Source organism: Pristis pectinata, chromosome 20 (assembly GCF_009764475.1).
Source record: "Pristis pectinata isolate sPriPec2 chromosome 20, sPriPec2.1.pri, whole genome shotgun sequence".
Taxonomy (NCBI): Eukaryota; Metazoa; Chordata; class Chondrichthyes; order Rhinopristiformes; family Pristidae; genus Pristis; species Pristis pectinata.
In genome coordinates this window covers 24,942,841-24,966,284 of record NC_067424.1, presented here as the reverse complement: position 1 = coordinate 24,966,284, position 23,444 = coordinate 24,942,841, and the positions used below count along the sequence as shown (strand labels likewise).

The 23,444-nt window shown below is 39.7% G+C and overlaps 1 protein-coding gene across 1 annotated transcript in view; it reads right to left on the bottom strand.

The window, feature by feature from the left end:
- The window catches only part of LOC127580924 (plakophilin-1), a 41,912-nt gene that overhangs the window by 15,426 nt on the left and 3,042 nt on the right, over positions 1-23,444 (bottom strand). The window contains exons 3-6 of the mRNA XM_052034900.1: positions 13,495-13,946; positions 5,229-5,358; positions 4,349-4,556; positions 1,088-1,253 (exon numbers count right to left, since the gene is read on the bottom strand). Coding sequence (XP_051890860.1) covers positions 1,088-1,253; positions 4,349-4,556; positions 5,229-5,358; positions 13,495-13,946 — 956 coding nt within the window. The remainder of the gene's footprint in view (positions 1-1,087; positions 1,254-4,348; positions 4,557-5,228; positions 5,359-13,494; positions 13,947-23,444) is intronic.

The following is a 23,444-nucleotide window of genomic DNA, read 5'->3' as shown; positions in this document are numbered from 1 at the left end:
ATTATAAAGAATTAGAAGAAACAATGTTCATGCAAATAACCAAATACTCAGAGACCCAATGGAGGAAAAAGTAAATGAAAGATAACAAACAACAGTTCTGAAAATGAAGTGCTCCAGGGAGGATTTTCCTTATTCCATCCAAAACTGGGTTGTCCCAGGTTAGGGAATTCTAATCCATGCCAGGAGACCTCCAGTCAAATAACTGTTTATCTGAAAACCAGTTAATGAAATTTTCCTCAACCACACTGTTGCTGATGACCATGCTCACTCACTGTACACCATCACATGCAAGAAAGAAAAAGCCTTAGGACATTGTCTGATCTCCCTTCATCCAACTCCGACCTACCATGAATAGAAGGCAGGAAGAAACATAGTTCAAGTTCCTTTCACTGGCTAGGAGCAGACTGAATAAATTGATCACAATTATAGCACCCTTCTTCCTCCAACGTCCTGATACTTCAATCGCAAAATTTGATAGTTTCACATATAGTATACGTCATTTTTTAAAAATAATTTAAAGATTAACCAAAACTATAAAGCATGCATAATGATCAGACAAAGCGCTTAGGCTATCTTACTCTTTTACCAATAAATTGACAAAAAGATTGGTACACAGATCATGCGCTGCTTTACTTTAATAATCAAAAATGCAATCAGTCACAAGTACTTTGAACACTGTGGTTGGCAGCTAATGTATTGGAAAGCACTGTGGTCAGACATAAAGCATTATTCTGGTTGTTGGGCAGACTGCAAATCCAAGGTCATAATTATACATGTGGTCAAAAAAACTACTCACTGGAAAGGGAGCCTATATATAATGGTGCTTCCTCCCACAGTGATCATTTACACAAACATCTGAATGTCATAGAACTGCCAATGGTGGAAATTAAAATAAGAACAAGAATTACTGGAAACACTCCACTGATCAAGTAATATTGGTGGAAAGGGGAACATAATTAATGCTTCAAGTGCAGGACTGCTTATTAGGGTTCTCACAAAAAGTCTTTGACCTCAAACATTAACTTTTTTCCTCTTTCCACAAAAATATGAGATTTGTTTTGCCAGAACTGGTGAGAGGCTATCATACCTTAGACACCCTGAAGCATTGTAGAATATTTCTGAATCAATGGTTCCTTGACCTTTAACTATTTGAGAAGCATATGGAAGAATCACAGAGTCAGTCAGCACTGGCAAGGCATCATTAATTAGGTCCTCCTTTACGGCATCACATGATGAAAGGTTCCACAGAAGTCCTAATAACATGGAAAATAATTATCATATGAAATACAGAACACATTTAAAAACATTTCTTCACCTATCCTCATTGTTGCATCCCTTATTCTAAAAAAAAGGCTACCTTTAGACCACACTTATTTAACAGGGAACTTTGCAGAAGAGCTCAAATTCTTTGCCCCCTGACTTGACCCAACAAGTGATACGTGCCAATGGGTTGTGCAGTCTTTTGATGCTCAACACAAACTGTTAAAAGAATTCAGCAGGTCAGGTAGCGTCTGTAGGATAAAGGGCCTCAACTGAAATGGCCACTGTTCATTTCCCTCTACAGATGCTGTCTGACCTGCTGAGTTCTTCCAGAACTTTGTTCTTAGCTCTAGATTCCAGCATGTGCAGTGTCTTGTTTCTCAATCTAATGATGCTCCTCTGCCACACCATTCATCACCCCACCACCGCCCCCCACCACCTTCCCACCCCACTAACAATCCTGATCCAGGCATCACTCACGTGACTTTCTACTACCAACGAATCTCCCGACAAAAGTAACCACCCCCACCAATTCCCATCATGATCACTGCTCCCCAACCATCCAGATTCCACCTTAACTGGTAATATCAAGCATCACCATCACTAACAATAGATAGCTGACACTCATCCCAAAGCCACTTCATTTGCCTCACTCCACCCCAAGTCTATTATCTCCTGCAACTCACCTGGACCCAGTCTATCACTAGCCTTGTCTACTTTCCTTCATTTACTCTACATTGAAACAACAATCATAGAAGAGTCCTGTTCTGGTGCAAGTAGTGCCCAATCCCTTGTCCCTTGGATTTACATTGTCAATGTGGAAAGAGAAACACTTCACTTTTCAGGTCCAGGACCCTTCACCAAAATGGGGGAAAAGAGAGAAAGAACAAGTTTGTTTTAGTTTACAGAGAAGGTGGGGGAAGAGGGTCCAGTGGAACATAAGGAGTGTCTTTGAAAGGGCAACACTAATGTGCAGGAATATGCTTGAGACTCTTTAATACCTTCTGGGATCAGAAGCAATAAAAAGGAACATTCCAAGGGCATATATTATTGTTACATTCCAATGTTACACAATCCTAGTCACATTGGACAGTACAGGCACATCCCTCTATTTAAAACACTCAGACTACTCACACCAACAATCAGAAGAAATATTTAAGCAGATATTAAACACAAGTTAATCTTCATTCAGAAACAGTGGTAGGTTATTTGGCTAACGTGACTATAAAAGCTCAACTCCTATGGGCAGGGATTGCAGACAGGTAGTGGGTTGGGGTGGTGCTGCCCTGCATTGTGTAACTCACCCCCAACTCCCCAGAGCTCCTCCACCTTCTACAAAGCAAAGGTTAGGAGCATGATGGGATACCCTCCACTTGCCTGGATGAATGCAGGTCCAACAGCACTCAAGAACCATGTCACAAAGGAAGAGAGCAGTCCACTTGATTGCTTCCCCACCCATCAAACCAAACATTCATTCCAAGAATCATTGGTATATTGCTGCAGTGTGTAGCATCTGCAAAATGCTTTGCACCAATTCAAAGCTTCTTTAAGACAACCTCTGGAACCCATGACCATTATCAATGGCAGCCAGCCTTCAATTATACTCCCTTCCAAATCACACAAATTGAGATAAGGATAGTACTTCCATGAGAAGCGGGCACAAATACAGTAAAATGTGCAACTGCCACTTTTTATGCCCAATTTATGCATAGAAAATGGATGCTATTAGGACCAATTTTATCTAAATTCAGCTCGACTCAACCTGGCCTAAGTACCAGAATCGGATGCCATTGTTTTGCTCACATGCAAATGATCCTAAAGTCAGAGAGAGAGACAGCACAGAAACTGGCACCAGCCCACCCTGTAAATGCTGACCATCAACCACCCAGTTACATTAATCCTACATCAATCCAAATTTTTTTTTGGATAAATATTTTCCCCACACTCCTATCTACTCCCCCAGATGCTAGCACTCTCCTGCACAATAGAGGCAATTTACAGTGGCCAATTATCCAGCTGACCTGCACATCTTTGGGACGCAATAGGAATCCAGAGCACCCTGAGAACCCCCAAGGTCACGGGAGAATATGTAAACTCCAGACAGGACCAGAGGTCATGACGGAACCCACTCTTGGGTAGCATCTCTACTAGCTGCGCCACTGTGCCTCCCCTGCTATCCTATCAATATAGAGTAAAATTCGCCAAGTGTTGGATTGTCCACCCATTAGTATGGAACTTGAACTGGGTTTAGATTGGCATGAGACATGCTTCCAGTTGGAAGCAGTCAGGAGACTGGGCACCACCCATTCTGAAGACAGAGGCAGGTGGGGAGTTTGACTGGGGCAGTATACCCATCACACCATAACGCAGGTGTTCTAAGGTGAGCTCAGGGAGGACAGAAGCCTCCCATGGAACAGAAGGACAAAAGCTCACATGTTCTTCATTTTCAGATTATTTTCTTTGCTCTATTTTCCAACTTCCACTTTCCAGTTCAGATATTTGCTTTCTCAAGCACATGAAAAGCCCTGAATATTTTCTTCTGCCGGGTCATTCCAGTGCAAGAACGAACAAAAAAAGAGTCAGCATTGGCAAAGTCTGGATAAGTTGCAGTGAGAAATTTAAACTTGGCCTCCTCAACGTTTTATTGCCCGAGAAACAACAGGCGTGCTGAATCTAGCCACTTACACAATGGTAGTGGCAGTCAGATATTGGGTAAAAGGCAAAAGACATGGGGATTCTTGGCCAAAGTCAACAACCAATAGTCAGGCATAGACGAATATGGTCAAAGTGGGCTGGACTGCAGAGTGGCAGGCTTTCAGGACAGAAATCTTTATTGCATTGTCACCACAAAACTCTTGCACAGTGTTCCACGTTGTCCCATGTCAACTGAGTCAGTATCTCAACACTACAATTTTTTGAACATAGGATGACATTAGTTTCAGTGTGGATGTTCACACAGTGTTTGGGTAGATGGTTTGTGAGAAGGAGTACGAGGGAGAGAAAAAAAAGGAAGAAGGGATAAGTGTTTAAAAGGAGAATTGAAAGTTACAGCATTAAAAGTACACATAAATTTTACGTAGGTTTGTACCAGTTATTTGCTTCTTTGTTTCAGGATCAGTTGTTTCTCTCAGGAGTTGAAGTACTTGTTTGATTCCATCATTCTTTTTCACTTCCATCTTGTTGGTGATGTTCTTATAGACTGCATTTCGGAGGGCTGCACATGCAGACTGCTGAACATTGATATTTTTAATTTTTAAGAGGTTAATTAGTAGAGGAATTGCACCCATTTGGTAAATCTGAAATAAAACCAATAAAGATGTATTACATCTGGCTGGAGGATACATTAATTCTAGATGGATTAGTCATAATATTTGTATAGGGATTAGTCATAATATTTGTGTATATATCATATAGTACACAACGTATCAAGTTGTTTAAGATGAATGCTTCAAAGTTAGGTACCCAATTAAAAAGCAAGTTCCAGATATGGTTTAACCCTTAAACTGCTGATGATCAGTTTCAAATGTTTAAAGACTTGTACTTAAATGGAGATTCTGAGGAGATATGGCCATAAAGCAAGAACTAAAATGTTTGTGAGGTAGATTTTGAATTTAAGCTTAAACTTTAAAGGTCGAGGTAACAAAACAAACAGGTTTGAAAGAGGATTCCTTGGAGAGAGGGATGGATGATAAATGGAAGACTAGCTTCTGATGAAGCGGCATAAATTCAAGGACAAGCACAATCTGTAACCACTGGGAAAGGAGTTTGGGACAGGATGAAAGTTTTCAATGGAAAAAAAAGATTAAGAGGACCATTTCTATCCAAAATTTGATGGATCAATTATTTATTTTACTGTGTGAAACACCGACTCTGCAATAGATGAACGTCATTGTTTTTTTTTCTAAATATTCTTCATTGTTCATTAAAAGTAGTCTTTTCCAAGAAATATTTGTAATGTCATACTTTACCGTTCCTTTAGCATTGTCCTCCTTAAAACATTCATGCTGTATGTAGGAAGCAGCATAGGCTTGAACACTCGGATCTTGGTTGTGCAAAAGAGACACTGCTTTCTGTAGGTTCATGTCTACATTGATTTCACTGTAATAGGTTGCAAAAGATTAATTGTAAATAAAATGTAATTTTTGAAGTACACAGCTCTAGTTTATGTGGCTTATAACATACAATTTTACTTAGAGTTTAGCAATATATTTAGGTAACCACACAAGTAATATTTTGGGGCAACAAATAAATATTTAAGTCCAGCTACTTTCTGGATAGACAACTGTCTAATCTTAGCTGACTGTATTATAGTAAGCAAGGCAGCCAACAACTATGACAGAGTAACAGAGTTAAATTTAAGGTCAATGACATATCATCAGAAGTGCATTTGTTGTGAATATTGTTGTTTCCTACACTTGCAAGTCCAAATACAGTTGGGTTGACAAGACTGGAGAACACTTCTGTTCAGTCCACAAGCGTGACCCCTAGCTGGTTATCTGGGTACCACTTCCTCTTGTAACTCTGTTCTTGACCTCCAATACCATCCCAACAAAGCTGAATATGAGCTTGAAGAACAGCAACATATTTCGCTCAGGCACATTGTAATCTCTCGACTTGCTGCATTTCACAATTTCAGCAGTAATTCAGCTCTTCCCATTAACTCCCTTTCCAGACCCATCTTTTGTTTCTCATCTTTTACCACTACCACTCCCTTTGCCTTTCACTATCATTAAATCTCTTTCCTACCATTCATCCTCCTTTCCTTGCATCTTAAAATTTATTTTATTCTGACCTTTCCCAGTTCTAATGCCGGGCTGTCAACTTAAAATCTCAACTGTTTTCCTCTCTACACAAATTCCATCTAACCCACAGAATGTTTTCTGCAGTCTAATTTTTATTCCAGAATCCACAATGCTTGGCCATTGTTTAGTGATTTAGATACAGCACAACGTCACCATTTTGTTTATGTTTTGCATTTTGGTCATCCTTGCAATTCCAGTCCATGTTGTGAAGCACTCAATTACAATCTCAACCATTTACAATAGGCACACTGATCCCAACAGAATTTGCTTACCACACATGCTGGACAGTTTATCCTCTCCAAATACAGTTCTCAATATTCAGAATGATTAACTAAGGGTTAACATTAAAAGATTAAGATTCAGCTTTTCCACTGCAGCTGAAGTAATGTTTTGGGCGTAGAGCATTCTTTTAGGTAAACATATTCAGAAAGTTGAAACAGGTGACCGTGAATGAAGTACAATTGTACGGATAGGGAGTGGTACATTAACAATGATAAAATGTTAACTTATCTATTTTGTACTTTGAAACTTGATGAGATATTTATTCTCAATATTATTGCAGTCAATGCTAAGATTGTGTACTACAAACAAAAGGGCATAAAACCAGAGATTCAAGCTGAGACAGGAAAGGTTTTAAAGGGCAGGTTGTTCAGGGTCATGGGCATATGGAACAAGCTGCCTGAGGAAGTGGTATAGGTAGGTAAAATTACAACATTTAAAAGTATTTGGACAGGTTTATGGATAGGAAAGGTTGAGAGGGACATGGACAATGCAGGCAAATGAGACTAGTTTGGGAAGGCACCTTGGTCAGCATGGACAACTTGGGCTGAGGCAGCTATTTCTGAGCTGTACAACTCTATGCCTCCATGACAAACCAATATCAATTGAAGGCATTGAAACAGAAGATGCTCAAGATACTCAACAGGTCAGACAGAATTTGTGGATGAGGAAAAGGATTTAATGTTTCAGGTTGTTGACTTTATGTCAGAACTGAGAAAGAGAAAAAAGAAGTTAGTTTTAAGTTGCAGAGAAGATGGGGAGGAATAGATAGGACAAAGGGAATATCTGTGATTGGGGGAGGTTATGGGATAAGCAGTGGTTATTACTTAATAGTAGCAGTTACAGACAAAGGAGTGTAAAATGTTGTGAAATGCAAAGCTGTCGGATATGGCAGCAGGTCAGGTTGTGCAAACCGAGAGAGGACAAACTGGGCCAATGTCATAGGTGGATAATTTCCAGCAGAAAAACTGGGCCAGTTTTGATACAGACAGTGAAAGCGAGCTTTCTGAAGTTGTACAATTTGATATTGATTCTGGAACGACCTAACATGATCAAACAGAAGATGGGGTGTTGTTCAGCTTTGTGGACTGCTTAATTTTGGAGGACAGTCATACAGCAGCTATAGTTTGAGCAGACAAGAGACTGCACAGGCAGAGCTGGATTAGCAGGCAAATAATCAAAGAGTTCTTAGAGACATCTCACCAAGATATTTCCCTTCTGGGTACCTGTGAGAGCAATGGTGCTTAGGAGAGTTCAGCCAGAGCCAGAAGCATAGCTCTACGAGCATCTCAATGGCACAAAAATGGAGAAAGGAAGAGACCACTGGTGATAAGGTAATCAATAGTTAGGAAATAAGTGTTTCTGTGATTGCAGACGTGAGCATAGATGGTGTTCCTTCCCTAGTGTCAGGGCAAAGAAGTCTTTGAACAGCTGCAGAGCATCCTGAAGGAAGAGGTGAAGAACCCAATGTTGTTAGCTAGAGGAATGATAACATCATACAAGTAGATTATAGGGAGCTAGGAAACAGATTAAAAAGCAGGACCTCCAGGTAATCTCAATGTAATCTCAGGATTATTCGCAGTGCTCCATGCTGACAAGTACAGAAATAGAAGGATACAGCAGATGAAGGTGTAGCTAGAGAGACTATGCAGGAGGGAGGGCTTTAGATTTCAGAGATAATGGGTCCACTTTTGGGCAGGTAGAGCCTGTACAATTCACATGGGTTACACCTCAGCAGAACTGAGACCAAGATCCTTGTGGTGGGGTTTTGCTAGTGCTTCTCAGAAGGATTTAAACCAGCTTGGCAGAGGGTTGGGAACCTGACAGGACAAACAGTGGGGTGAGAAATAAATCTGGAAGAGGAACTTAGAAATGTTATAGGCAAAATAAAAAAAGCAGCAAAGTTAAACAGATGAGGTCAGAAAAATGTTAAAAGACCAAATTTAAAGGAAATGCATCCCCACAATAGGTGGATAAATTAATGATGCACACAGTTGTAAAAGGTCTCCTTCCCACTGAAGAAATATGGGCATAGAGTGAACATACATAGAAACTAAATGTTCCTGGCTGTTAGAATGTAGGAAAGGCAGACAAAAGGAAAAAATACTGTAAATAAGGGATCAAACTAGTCCTAAAAGGAACCTGGTCTAAAAAGCAATCTGGCTTGCAAATCATGGTATAAAATTAGGAGCAAGTTGACTTGGAGCCAAGAAGCAGCAGGGGAAAAAAAACATTGGTGGGAGTTGTTTATTGGCCTCCAAATGGTAGTTGTGAAGGGTATGATATAAATAAGAAAATTAGAGGTACATGTAACAGAGGTAATGAAGAAATTGTGAGGGATTTTATATATAGACAAGGCAAATTAAACTGGTAGTAGCAACCTAAAGGATGGATTTCTAGATCAGTACATTGAACCAAATGGAGAGCAGGCCAATTTAAATTTGGTATTGTACAACAAATATGGTATTAAATAATAATCTTGTTGTAAAGGGTCTGCTAGAAAGAAGTGACTGCAATATGGTAGAAGTTTCATTAAGTTCAAAAAGTGATGCACAGCTCGAATGCCATCTATAAATTCGCTGATGACACCACTGTTGTTGGTAGAATCTTAGATGGCGATGAGGTGGCGTACAGGAGTGAGATAGATTGGATAGTTGAGTGGTGTCACAACAACAACCTCACACTCAACATCAGCAAGACTAAGGAATTGATTGTGGACTTCAGGAATGGGAAGGTGGGAGAACACACACCAGTCCTCATTGAGAGGTAAGCAGTAGAAAGAGTGAACAGCTTCAAGTTCCTGGGCGTCAACATCTCAGGGTATCTATCCTGGGCCCAACACATTGATGCAATCACAAAGGCGGCACACCAGTGGCTCTACTTCAGTAGGAGTTTGAGGAGATTTGGTATGTCACCAAAGACTCTTGCAAATTTCTATAAATGTAAAGTGGAGAACATTCTGACTGGTTGCATCACAGCCTGGTATGGAGGCTCCAATGCACAGGGTCACAAGAGGCTGCAGAGGGTTGTAGACTCAGTCAGCTCCATCACGGGCACAACTCTCCCCGCCATCGAGGACATCTTCAAGAGACAGTGCCTCAAGGTGGCATCCATCACTGAGGACCCTCACCATTTGTGAATGCCTTCGTCTCATTACTACCATCGGGGAGGTGGTACAGGAGCCTGAAGACCCGCACTCAATGACTTAGGAACAGCTTCTTCCCCTCCGCCATCAGATTTCTGAATGGTCCATGAATACTATTTTGTTATTCCTTTTTTTTCCTCCACTATTTATTTTGTAATTTATACAAATTTTATGCCTTTGCACTGTACTGCTGGCACAAAACAACAAATTTCACGACATAAGTCAGTGATAATAAACCTGATTGAGTTCAATCTGAAACCAGGATTCTCAATCTCAACAAAGGAACAACAGAGGCATCAGGGACAGCCTGGTGGTGGTAGATTAATGTTCTTTCCCAAAGGTTACAGCTGTCGTCATGCTATGGTTAGCATTTAAAAATAATACATGGATATGCAATAACTATACATTCCCTTAAGGCACAAAGACACGACAGGAAAAATAATCCATTGATTGCACAAGAAATTAATGATAGTATTAAATCCAAGAAAAATTTTTATGAGATTGACAGAAAAAAGCTGCAATCCTGAGAATCAAGTGCATTTTATAATTCAGCAAAGGATGGATGAAAGTTCATAAAGAAAAAGAGTAAATGAGTGAGAAACAAAAGTAGACAAGAGCTTTGCAAAAAGAACATAAATAGCAAGTGTATATAAGATTTGCTTACACATGGAGATGAAAGAATTCATTTTGGGGATTAAGGAAATAGCAGGCAAATGAAATGAATACCCTGTGTTTGTTTTCGCAGAAGGCAAAAATATCTTAAGGCCATGGATCCAGTACAAATGAGGAAGAAAAAAAGGATCGGTAAACAAACTATAGGAAGGATGTGGAAGCTTTGGAGAAGGCACAGAAGAGGCCCACCAGGATGTTGCCTGGATTGGAAGGTATTGGCTACAAGGGGAGTTTGGCCAAACTTGGATTATTTTCTCTGGAGCATTGGAAGCTGAGAAGCAACCTAACAGAAGTATAGAAAATTATGATTCTTTCTTCCACCCCCAAAATAGAAAATGTCAAATGCTAGAGGAGACAACACACACAAAATGCTGGAGGAACTCAGTGAGTCAGGCAGCATCTACGGAGGGAAATGAACAGTTGATGTTTCAGGTTGAGACCATTCATCAGGACTGGAAAGAAAGAGGGCAGAAGTCAGAATAAAAGGGTGGGTGGAGGGGGAGGAGCAGGAGTTTGCAGGTGATAGGTGAATTCAGGTGAGAAGGGGAAGGAGGTAGGTGGGGGAGGAGGAAGTGGGAATAATGCTAGAAGCTGGGAGGTGATAGATGGAAGAGGCAAAGGGCTGGAGATGGAATCTGATAGGATTCATCTTCTCCAGCTCTTTGCCTGGAGAAAGATGGAATAAAGGGAGGAAGGTGTAGGTGATGGGCAGGTCATGAGTGCGGGGGAGAGGAAAGAGAAGGGGTAAGGAGACCAGAGGGATAAAGGAAAACTAAAGGGGGGGGCGGGAAGAGGGGAGGGATTACTGGAAGTTAGAGAAATCAATGCTGATGCCGTCAGGTTGGACACTATCAAGACAGAATACGAGCTGCTGTTCCTCTAATTTGTATCTCGCCTCAACTTGGCAGTAGAGGAGTCCATGGACAAACAGTGTGGGGATGGGAAGTGGAATTTAAATGGCTGGCCACCGGGAGATCCTGGCTGTTACAGCCGACAGAGCGGAGGTGCTTGATGAAGCAATCCCCCAATCTGCGTTGGGTCTCACCGATGTAGAGGGTACCACAGCAGGAGTGCCGAATGCAATAAATAATACCGATGGATTCATGTGTGAACTGCTGCCTCACGTGGAAAGACTGTTTAGGGCCCTGAATGGTGCTGAGGGAGGAGGTGCAGAGGTAGATATAACACTTAGCACAGTTGCAGGGATCAGTACCTGGAGGGAAAAAAAAAAATCAGTGGGGAGGCAGGAAATAGAGGGATACAGACCACGTGCAGGTAGATGGGATTAGTTTAAAATGGCATTATGGATGTGGTGGGCTGAAGGGCCTTTTCCTGTACTGTACTTTTCTAGGTTCTAAATACTGCTGGAAAATTTGGTGAGACTGAAAACTGATAAACCCTAATAACCTGATGAATTATATCTTAGAGAGTTTTGAAAGGAGGTGGCGATCGAACCAGTGAAAGCTTTGGTTTTTATCTTCCAAAAATTCCATGTGTCCTCAAGTGGTTTATATGGATCGAAGGATCGCAAATATAACCCCACTCTTTAAGAAAGGAAGGCACTACTGACCTTTGCTTTATCATCTATAATGATGAAGGATATGATATCATGACACTAAGAAAATGACTATGATTAAACAGAGTCAACATGGATTTGTGAAAGGTAAATCATATTCAACTAATCTACTGGAATTCTGTGAAGTTATACCTAGTAAAGCAGATGAGGGATAACCAGTGGATGTGATGTACAAGGATTTTCAGAAGGCTTTCATTAAGGATTCACACAGGAGATCAGAGCACATAATTGGGAGTAATATACTGGGGTGGATTGCGAGTTGATTAACAGTTGGAAAACAAAGATTAGAAATAAACACATCCTTGTCAGGCCCTTCCTGCAGGAATCGGTCACTGAGTCCCAACTATTCACAATCAATAGCGACTGCTTAGCTATGAGAAACAAATGTAACTTTTCCAAGTTTGCAGAAGATGCAAAGTTAAGTGAGCAGTGATGAAGATGTACAGAGGCTTCAAGGGGATAAAGACAAGTGGAGTGAGTTGACAACGACATGGCAGATTGAGTGCCATATAAAATTACCCACTTGGATAGGAAGCAAAACACAAGTGCTGAGTATTTTTAAAACTGAGTGATTAGAATGTTTAATCTTCATAGGGATCTGGGGGTCTTTGTGCACAAGTCACTGAATCTTTGCATGCTGATACAGAAGCTAATTAAGGGAGAAAACGGCACATTGATATTTATTGTCAGAGGTTTAGAATACAGAATGAAAGAGGTCATTCTACAATTAAAAAGCTTTATATAGACCACTTCTGGCTAGGTTAAACTTGCTATAAAGGGAATCCAGCAAAGATTCATGACACTAATTCCTGGGATGGTGAGTCTGTCACACAAGGAGACTAGACTCCATTGTTGAAAGTTAAGAATGATAGATGATTTTACTGAGGCACAAAACTCTGAGCTCTATAGGATAGATACAGGGAGGACCCCCCCCCCCCCCCCCCCCCCTCTTGCCTGAAGCAGCCAGGAACAGGGATCAAAGTCTCAAAATAAGGGGTAGGCCATTTAAGACTGAAAATGAAGATAACTTTCCCCCCCCCCCCCCCCCCCCACACAGTTGTGGATGCTCATTCATTGATTGCATTCAAAACAGATTGAAAGAATTTTGGGTTTCTGGTTTTGTTTCTGAACATTATTCATTGAACCGTGGTTGAAAAGGTGACTTTGAATTTTTCTTCATTGCTGACATGTTGCACATCAGAAATATCAGCACACAATTGTGACATCCAGCTTAATAGAGCCCACAAACTGTGTTTTAAAACTCAAACTTCCAACTCCTTATATTATAAAATCTGATCACCGACAATTAACACATTCTTAAACATGGAAATATCTGTTTGTTATGAATGGAGGTAGGCAGGCCCTTAAGTCCTTCCACTGCTGCAAAGATCCACACTTCACCAATGTAGCATGTCTTTGAATATATATTTTTAGTAAATTAGCTGCACCAAATTTGCTGGGGCCAGTTCCAAATTTGATGGCTGGACAGATTTCAGTCACCCTTCATTTCAGGTGAATGCTGCTAAAGGACATCTGGAATTCACTGCACGAGGATGGGGACAACCAATTTAATCATTGAAGTCAGAAGGGAAATGATGCTGAAGGGAAAGTGCAGGGGAACAAGACCAACTAGATTTCTCTTGCAGATACCAAAGGCTGGTTTGATAGGACAAGTGGCCTCCTTCTGTGCTACAGCCACAGTGCAATCCTAAGCAGGAAACCCTGACCACATCATCAAATTAAATCATCATCAAACTTACCGCACTCCATCCACTATTCTTTTAGAACCCTCTCTCTTTGGAACTTGAAGCTGCATGCCCGTCTGCATTAACTTCACATTGTCAGGACTTCTAGTATCTGAAAGAATGCGAGAACGCAGGGTCCTGGTTCTTCTCCAATAAGAACTCTTCCGCTGGTTTGGAGATTTGTGATTGCTTTTCATCCGTCTAATTGTCGCTAGAGTCCCTATGTTAAGGAGATCTGGTTCACTTCGACTGCTTGAAATGCCGGAGACAAAGACGTCATTATCACCTAGTGGGCTCTGAGGGCCAGAATGTTTTCGATATGATGGGGCACTAATTGTTCTGTTTCCCTTCACACTGAATGAACTGAACATGCTCCTTTGTCGTTTCTCTCTTGTCATTCCCGTTCTGTAAAACTGGTTGTCTTCCACTTTAGAAAATCCATTCATAGTACCATTATAAATGGAAGTCTAAGAAAATAAATTGTGCATGTTAAGCCTTCATTATAAAGCTCTCTGTAAAAATACTTACTGTAGAATTAGAACTGAAAACCAGAACTACAAGATGAATTCAAGAGCCTAGAACATCCTTGAGAGTCTGGAAAGGCACATTAGTTCATCAAGTGCACAGTGGATCAACAAGCACTTTTCACAAATGCCCAACACTACAAATTACTCTGTTGAACAAGATCAGAGATTTTGTTGGGGACAACATGGGCAACAGGTTCCCAGCATGGCTCAGACAGGTCTCCTATAACCATTGTCAAAGCAGATCTTGTACATGCTCCATATTTGTTCTAATGACCTGCTTCTGCGCAAGTGAGCTGCACGAGCCATTGGCCGTACCATAGCAACAGAAAAATCAGTTAAATATCTTCCAGGCATGTGCTGCATATCATTGGTCATGACTATGTTTATCCAGGTGACTCCATGCACGAGCATGGAAGGAACCTCCCTCAAATACTTCAGCCTTTGTGAAATAGATTTTTAGGTGGGCCTTGGATACTCTTGAAGTTCTGGTAAGTTTTACTTACAATAATAGTTACAGGAAACAGGAACTTCAAATAAACAGTATTTCTTCTAATTTAAACACTCCGGGATAACACTATTCTGCCCTCCGAACACATGACTTGTTCACATAGCTACATACAAATATGCTACATCAGTACTTTAAGGGCTCAGGATGAGTTCCTAAGAATAAAAGCACTGATGGAGTCCATGCTCAGATGGGGTCATTGTAACACTACACATTGTACATAGAGATTTGTTAAACATTGTATATTTGGGGACACTGGGCTTTGAGCTTGTTAACCCAGAAAAATGTTTGAGCCCAGAAAAGCTGTGCAGCCAATGAAGAGAAAGGAAGACAGCAGCTTCCTCACATCCAACGGTAGATGATGAGGGAGAGTATTGGATCTGGGCAGTCTGTCAATGCATGGAGCAGGTGCTGCCAGTCCCCAGCAATGACCCACACTTACCATGTTGGCCACGACGCAGCTGAGCTCCACATCTCACTGCTGAGTAGCTGCAACATTTCCTCCCAGCCTGCCTAATACCAGCCTCTCCACACAGTAATTCTTTGCTCTAGGAGCAATGGCAGAGGGCAGTAAATTGCACCAGATTCCCACCACTCAGGTTCCCCGCACAGCAGCATATAAAGTGGGGAGGGCAGAGAAGGGGTTCACACCAGTCTCCCAGACAGTGTGTTTGGATAAAATAAGTAGTATGGTTTAAGTTATTGAGGGCTCAGATTACAGGGAAACTGAGAAGCTGCACTCTCTGATCATCTATTATATTCAAAATAAATCCTGTCCCATGTACTCCACCAAGTGTCTCATGCTCTCTTAGTGAACCACGGGAAGAGGCTTAACATTAAAATATGTCCCATGGATCATTCCTCTTCTTCACTTAGCAAAATCTCTGCTGCAATCCATTATAATGTTTGGTTTAGCCTGACAAAAGAACAGACCCAAATATAAATCTTATGCCCTCATTATTGTATGAGATTTGGATCAATGTGGGTTTACAACATAATTATACTGACAACCCACAAACATAGTAGGCTGAGGTTTTAGTACCACACATCTTTCAGTTCCATGCAAATGTTAATGTGCCAAAATACATCCAACTTATTCCAAAAATAATTGCAGGTACTGGAAATCTGAAGCAAAATAGAACATGCTGGAAATACTCAGTACATCAGACAGTTCAGGTCAATGGTCTTTTGTCGGAAATTTGACTTTTCCAATGGAAGGGCACTGACCTGAAAACTTGCCTCTTTCTCTCTTCATTGATGCTGCCTGACTTGCTGAGTATTTACAGCACCATCATTGTTATAATCAAAAGACAAATTGCAACAAATTCAACTTTTTCTCCCCCAATTCTCTTACCACTGATGTCATTTGGAAGCAAAAATGTATCATGGCAGAAACAAAGGACTGAAGATACTGGAATCTATCACAGAGGTGGAGCAATGAGAGAGGGACTCACAAAGCTCCCGAAGACAGGAAGAAAACTCTCCTCCCCCGACCTTGCCTATTACTATCTCTTACCTGCATCTACCTATCACCTCCCTGTGCCCACCCCATCTCCCCTCTTTTGTCCACCTATCACTGCTCTGCTTTTCCCTCCTATATATTGGGCTTCCCCTTTTCCTATCTTCAGTCCTGAAGAAGGGTCCTGACCCGAAACACTGACTGCCTGCTTTTCTCCATGGATGCTGCCTGGCCTGCTGAGTTCCTGCAACGTGATAGTGTTTCTCATCAATGTATCATGACACCCTATTTATTTATATTACTTTTAACAAACTTTCCATGTATCTGCAATAATTTTCCAGATTAATTTTATGAACAAAAATTGTGAATCTTGAATACAAGTTAGACTGAACTCAATCATGCACTGCAATTTCTACCCAAGGGTTAATAAGGGCTGACATTGTCAACGTTATTAAGCCAAAGGCTGTTGGTATTAAGCCATGGGCTGTTTTAGAGCTTTGGGAAATTCCAGACTCCCAGGAAAATTAAGAGTACTTAGTTTCATTATAAGCTATTAAATGCTAATACAGGCAGTTTTTCATTCTTTCCTCCTCAATTTTTCTACATTTTCTTCTCCTGATAATAAAATATTTTCTATTTAAAATTTAGAACAGATTACATACTATGCCTCCTGGAGGTGGAAACAACTTTGGAAATTTAACATTTTCTTGATTAAAGGCTGGTTTCAAAGGAGTCCTTCAAAGGGGTGTATTTTACAGTATCTCAATCCAAAAAAATGCTCTTATAGTTGTCCTGTCTGAATAGCAACACACTACTATTTGGTGACAAACCTCATCAATGCCACTAACAGTGTGGTCAACCCCAAAATATAAATAGATCAGAAATTGCAGTTAATATTAGCAGGCAAATTCAATGCACACAAGTGATATCACAATTTGCTGTGATATTCTTCTATCTGCTACTTTTAAATTTATGCTAACCTAATGCCATTTTATACATGACAATCAAAGAAAGAGACAACACGAGAGGCCATTATGGCTCACCATGCATGTCCAAGTTCTTTAAGTAGCCATTTAATTAGTCCCACTCCTCTGATTTTTGAGCACCTCTACTTGGCAGTACAGTGGCACAGCTAGTAGAGCCACTGCCTCACAGAGCCAGAGACCCAACTTCAACCCTGTCCCCTGGTACCATCTGTGTGCAATTGGCATGTTCTGCCTGTGACTGTGTAGATTTTCCCTGGGTGCACAGTATCCTCCCACATCCCAAAGACTTGTGCTTTGGTAGGTTAATTGCCCACGGTAAAACTGGCCTTCATGTGTAGATGAGTGGTAGAATCTGGGGAGAGTCAATGAGAATATGGAGAGAATTTTAAAAGAAATGAAATTAATACAAGATTAGTGTAAATGGGTGGTTTATGGTCAGCATGGACCTGCTGGGCCAAAAGTCAGTTTCTGCAATGCATCTCCAGGATTCTAACTCCCATTAGTCATCACTGCTGTAAAAACAACCTCAGTTACCACAGTTTATCCACATAATGAAAACTTTCATCCCTGCTATCATTGCAATCAAGATTCTCTACAACCCTATTAAGGACCTAGCATCCTTCCTCAAGTAACATGACCAAAACTACCCAGAAAACTCCAGCTGTGCCCTACTCCCAATGTTGTTGGGCTTGAGTTCTTTGTTTTGTACATCATCCCTCTATTTATAAAATCAAGAGCTCTCACAACTTAATACCTCTCTCAACTTGCCATGCCACCTTTAAAAATGTGTAAACACATTCAGAGCTCTGGTTTTGCACCTGTTCCAACACTGTACCACTTACATTTTTCTCCTCATCTTTTCCTATAAGTTTATTACATTTCCCTGGATTGAATTTCATCTGTCTAATTTTCCAGTCTCTCTTCATCCCCTGATCTCTCATGATGCTCTCTTATTTATCAGACGTATACATCATCTGCAAAAGTACATCCCTGTAACAAAGTTAATGTCACTTCTATGTATCCAAAAGAAGTGTTATGTCCCTGAAGGACACGCTCTCCAGTCTGAAAACAAACTTGGCTTGTTTTCAGCTCGCTGCTCCTTGGCCAATTTTAGCATTTACAGTGGCACCACCCTTTTAATCCCAAGGGCTTCCATACCAACAAGTATATTACGTGATATTCTATCAAATGCCTTTTGTGTTCACTTTTTGAAGTCAGTTAATCTACTTCCTTTGACCCATTTCTTTTCTCTTTCAATTCTCCACTTTACTCTTTGGTTTGACTTTTTTCTAGATTAGGAAACTGACATTTATCACAAGCCAACTTTTACGATTGGCAAAAATAGTAAATCGCTAATTACCCATGATACAGTAAGAGTGAATTCAGGCATACAGGCTGAAATAAAAGTTCAAGTTTGTGCAAAAATAAATAAAATGGAAATGAGAAATATTTCTGCAATGCCTTTAAGAACTTAAAGCTGACAGACCATTTGAGGAACATGGTTTTAATTTCAAATCAGGAAAATGTAGAGCTAAGATTTCTTCACTTGCTTGAGAAATTAGTTAAAATATGCAGACTAATTCAGTATCTTTATTGTAAACCTCTTACAGCTCTTCACTGTAAGAGGGCACCTGGGTGGGGCACAAAATTAGACAATCAGAATTATCCTGCCCTATTTTAATTGTGTTGAACTACTGTGTGGATCATTGGGTAGGCTCAATTTAGGCATACTCCTTCCCCAGGTATAATGGGAATATGCAAATTATTGGTCATTTTCATTGCCTTAAGAATATTAAGCAAGAATGTTGATTATGAGGGAATGCGATAGTCATTGAAACAATAAAAATGTAAAATTGTAATTAAGAAAAATAAAACAGTAATTAACGTGAGGAACAGTGAAGTTTACTTCAGAACTTCACAAAGTACTTTACAGCCAAGGAATTACATTCACTAATGTAATATAGAAATCACTTCAGACTTGTCCTTTTATTCTCCAAATAGATCTATGGGAGCTTTTATATTCTCCGAGACACAGATAAGGCTTTGTTTTAACATTTCATTAAAAGGTGACACCACTAAAAGTGTTGCACACCCTCAGCATGGTTCTGAATATTAACAAATCTCAGGATCCAGAGGCAGAGCTGACAAAATAACAAGTTGCTGGTGAAATTATCTGAGGTATAAAAAAATCTTTGGAAACAGAGTCAAAGTCAAGCAAAAATAGGACAATTTTGCTTACAAACACAGGAAAAGTTTCCCAGGGGTTTTTGCATTTCATTGTTGTAACTTCTGTAGAACATCAGCAGAAACAGCACAAAACGTTTCTACCCAATTTGGGTAGAATCTGTGGCTAATTTGATGAACCTACATGGAAGTGTCAGGAAAATCGTATTTACTGAATTGCTTTTAAATACAACTACGAGAAATAAAATCTGCAGGCAATATTGGGAAAGATGATGGCAGTGAGAATAACTAGACTATTCTTCAAAAGGCGGGATTCTGACTTAAAAGGCATTCAGTCATAATCACTTGATGGGCCAAATGGCCTTCACCTGTGCTGCAATGCTTTATGAAAGAACCTCTGACAGATATAAAACTCCTATTCTTGCCTAAAGAAAAAGTTCAAGGTCCATCGCAGGAAATGAAGACAACTTCATTCAAACGTTTTTCCGCAAAACTGGTTGCGTAACAAAAGAAGCTGAATCACATTCTTAAAAATGTTACACCCTAGAACTGGGTGGAGAACAGCTATAAAAAGTTGAAAGGAATATTCTTTTCTCCTGTGTGCAGGAGAACACACTAACTCAATAAGGAAATGACTGTACATTAAAAAAAAATCAGTTGAATCAATTTTCAAGTTCTAGGGCACAAAATCGCTCCAAAATTAATGGGAAACCAAGGGTCTAGTTAGAGAACAGGAAGCAATCAGAATTTGTAAAAATATAGTACAAGAATGGCAACAAGAGGGTGCAGCAATTAGTGCTGCCCTTCCACAGCTCCAGGGAGCCGGGTTTGTACCCGTCTTACGGACATGTCTGTGCAGAGTTTGCACATTCTCCCTTTGAATGGATGGAGAATTTCCCCAGGTGCCCTGGTTTCCTCTGCATTTTCCAAAGATACACTGGCTAGATAATACCATAAATTATCCCTAGTGTAGATTTAATGGCAAAAAAAAATCAAAGAATAGTTGATGGACATGCGAGCGAGTAGAAGTTGCAAGGATACAGGAAATAAGGAGAGGGGAAAGTGAAAGAAATGGGATTGTTCCTTGGGAACCTGCATGGATCCAATAACCTCCACCTACATCACAAGATTTTAATGGACCAAGGTGACAAATTCCCTAGACCCTGATGGCCAAATATCCTAGGGGTTTAATAAAGATAGCTGTATAGTTACTTAATTTCGTGGGTTTGGGAATGAAAGTAGCTGATCAGGAAAGGAGGGAGGAACAAAACAGGGTGTTAAAAGCCAGCTGACTCATATGTTCAATAGTACAGCAACAGAAGAAGTAATTGACAGTCATCAAGCAATACTTAACAGAAACCTACTCATCTTGTTGTTTGTTTTGTCTAGCCTACAGACCTCATTACACTTTGGTCCAATCAAGCTGAATTTCAAAGATCAGGGGAGAGTGACTGTCCTTGGCATCATGAAAACATTTGAACAACTGAGACTTCAAGTAAGCCAAATAGTTTAACTCAGTGGAAATTGGAGGGAAACTTCCCACTGGCCGGAACCATACCTCACACAAAGGAAAATGTTATTGGTTGCTGGAAGCAAATCGTCTCAGTCGCAGGACACTATGGAAAGAGCTCCACAGTACAGTGAACAAGGCCACACTAGCTGCTTCAAAGCCCTTCCTTCCACCATATGTTCAGAAGTGGAGATATCCAATGACAACTGTATGTTGCTCAATTTAATCCACAACTCTTCCTGCACAACATTCAGGGTTGAGTTGGTATCTGACAGGTACAATTTGTGCCAGATAAATGACCAAGAGAGAGCCGAACCTCCACTCTGACATTTTGTTGTCATACAGCCAATTCCAGGTACAAGTTAACGTGAGAATGGAAAAACAATTAAGAGCTGGTCTGCTTCCTCAGTGCATGAAAAAGAATGTTCTGCTTTTGCATTATTAATATGTATTTATGTTTTCAGTAAATGCTGTCATGATGGAATTTTGAAATTGAGACAAGAAACACTGTGCAAAACAGAAATAGACAACTAGAAAACTTCCTTCAGTGTTTATAGCTGGATAACACAATCTATAATTTTCAATGGCCAGATTGTGTTACTAAAATCAAATTCATATGGCAAAGCAGTAACAACTGTTTTAGCTGTATAATTTTTGATATGCATTTCATTTAGATTAAACAACTAGAAACTCAAAAATAAAGTCTCAATTATTTGCTGAATCTACCAGTGTAGAGAAACTCGTAAGTAACTGGATAAATAATCTCTACTAGTAATAAATTTCATTAATAACTAAGAGCATTTCCTTTACGAGCCTTGAGTCAAGGGAACTTTCTCAAATGTTGCAACAGATAAAGACAGCGATCTAGTGATTAGGAAACAAATCTACACAGTTTGTACAGGTTACCATCAACATGGAGATCTTTGCAGAGCTGATCTTTTTATTCAAACTGCTAGATCCAAATTTCAGTTGTATCTAATGCTATTGTGGTTAAATGACAAATTATTAAGTCTACTATTTAAGAATTTTATTAATGTTTAAGTTTTATTTTCATGGAAGATTGCTCTAATAGTTGTGACAGAACTACTTTTCATTAAATGCTTTGTAATATAGTTCTATAAAGCTTTAGTGATTGAAAGAATCATTTGACAGTAGAAATTCAGAGGAAATCATTAGAGATGTATTTATACGAGATAAAGTTGAACAAGCTCATTTAAGAGTACAGCTGCTGTAGTTAATTTATTTTTACTCTACAAACTTAGTTGCTATTTTCTCAGCATTAAATAAAACCCTCTTTAGTTTTTGTGAATGCTAATATAATTTACAAAGCCTGGCATGTATGATTTAAGGTAATTTCTTACAACACTGATTTTACGTTTCATAATCAATGCAGCAGGGGATAATCAATCTTATCAGTTAAAAATTACCATTTCTGAAATACTTGGTCATGTTATACAATTGTTTATACATTTATGACATTATTGATCATAAAACATTTAAAAAGTAATGTTTCATAACATTATGCATAACTGCTTCTCAAATCTTAGTTATAAATATGCTGTTTGCCTTATTGCAATTTCATTAATATTGTCACTTTTTTTAAATAACCGCTTACACTGAACTCTCTTATTTTTCTTGATTAGGCTGATAACCATGATGTTGAAGAAACAAAAATGAGGGTAAACAATTTCAGAACCACTGGACATCATTCAATAAAAAACAAAATATTTGTCAATGTATTATTTTCCAGTCATGGGGAATGGCTTAATTGCAATTCATTATAATTCTGCATTTTATAATATGGCCAATTAATTCTAACAATGACAACCCTCATTAACATTGTGATCACACTGCTGTTTTTTAAAAATCTGACTACTTTCCGAAGGGATACACAGAACATCGTAAAGTACAGTACAGGAAAGGGCCCTTTGGCCCACGATGTCTGTGCCAACCATGATGCCCAATTATGCTAATCCCATCTGCCTGAACATGGCTTACAGACCCCCATTCCTTGCCTGTTCATGTGCTCTTCCAAATGCCTCTTAAACATTGCTATTATATCTGCTCCTACCACCTTCACTGGCAGCATATCTGTTCCCACCACCTACCACTGTGAAAAAGAAAATTGCATTTTAAATCTCCTTTAAACATTCCCCCTCTCACCTTAAACCTATGTTCTCTAGTATTTGACATTTCTACCCTGGGAAAGAGACTGACTACCTACCCCATCTATGCCTCTCACAATTTATACATATACACACTTCTATCAGGTCACCCCTCAGCCTCTGATGCTCCAAGTTTTTCCAACCTCTCCTTATAGCTAATTATTTCTAATCCAGGCAACATCCTGGTGAACCTCTTCTGCACCCTAAGAATTAGAAGACATTTTAGAAGCACTCACTAAATGAAGGAAAAGCTCATTTTGGTTGATCTAGTGCTACTGTTCAACGTTGATTTGGCTTGTCTTTTGAAATACTTCAACCATTTATATTCTATAATTCAAACTGCTTGAATGGTTGGCATACAACATTAATTCAAAGTCATTTCTACTCCTTAAACATTTAACTTATAAAGCAATTTAAAGCAAGCAACTTAAATAAAACCACCCAAAAGAACCTAGAGGCTTCAGTTAAGATTGCAAGGATTGCAGCAAGTTGCCAGGATGAGTGGTTTAAGAATAGAGAATCTACCGTCATCTCTTTTGGAATAGAGAGAAATGCATGGAGGATTGATGGAAGTGCACAAGATTGAGAGAGGTTCAGCACAGGTAAATAGAAATTGCTCCCACTCAAGA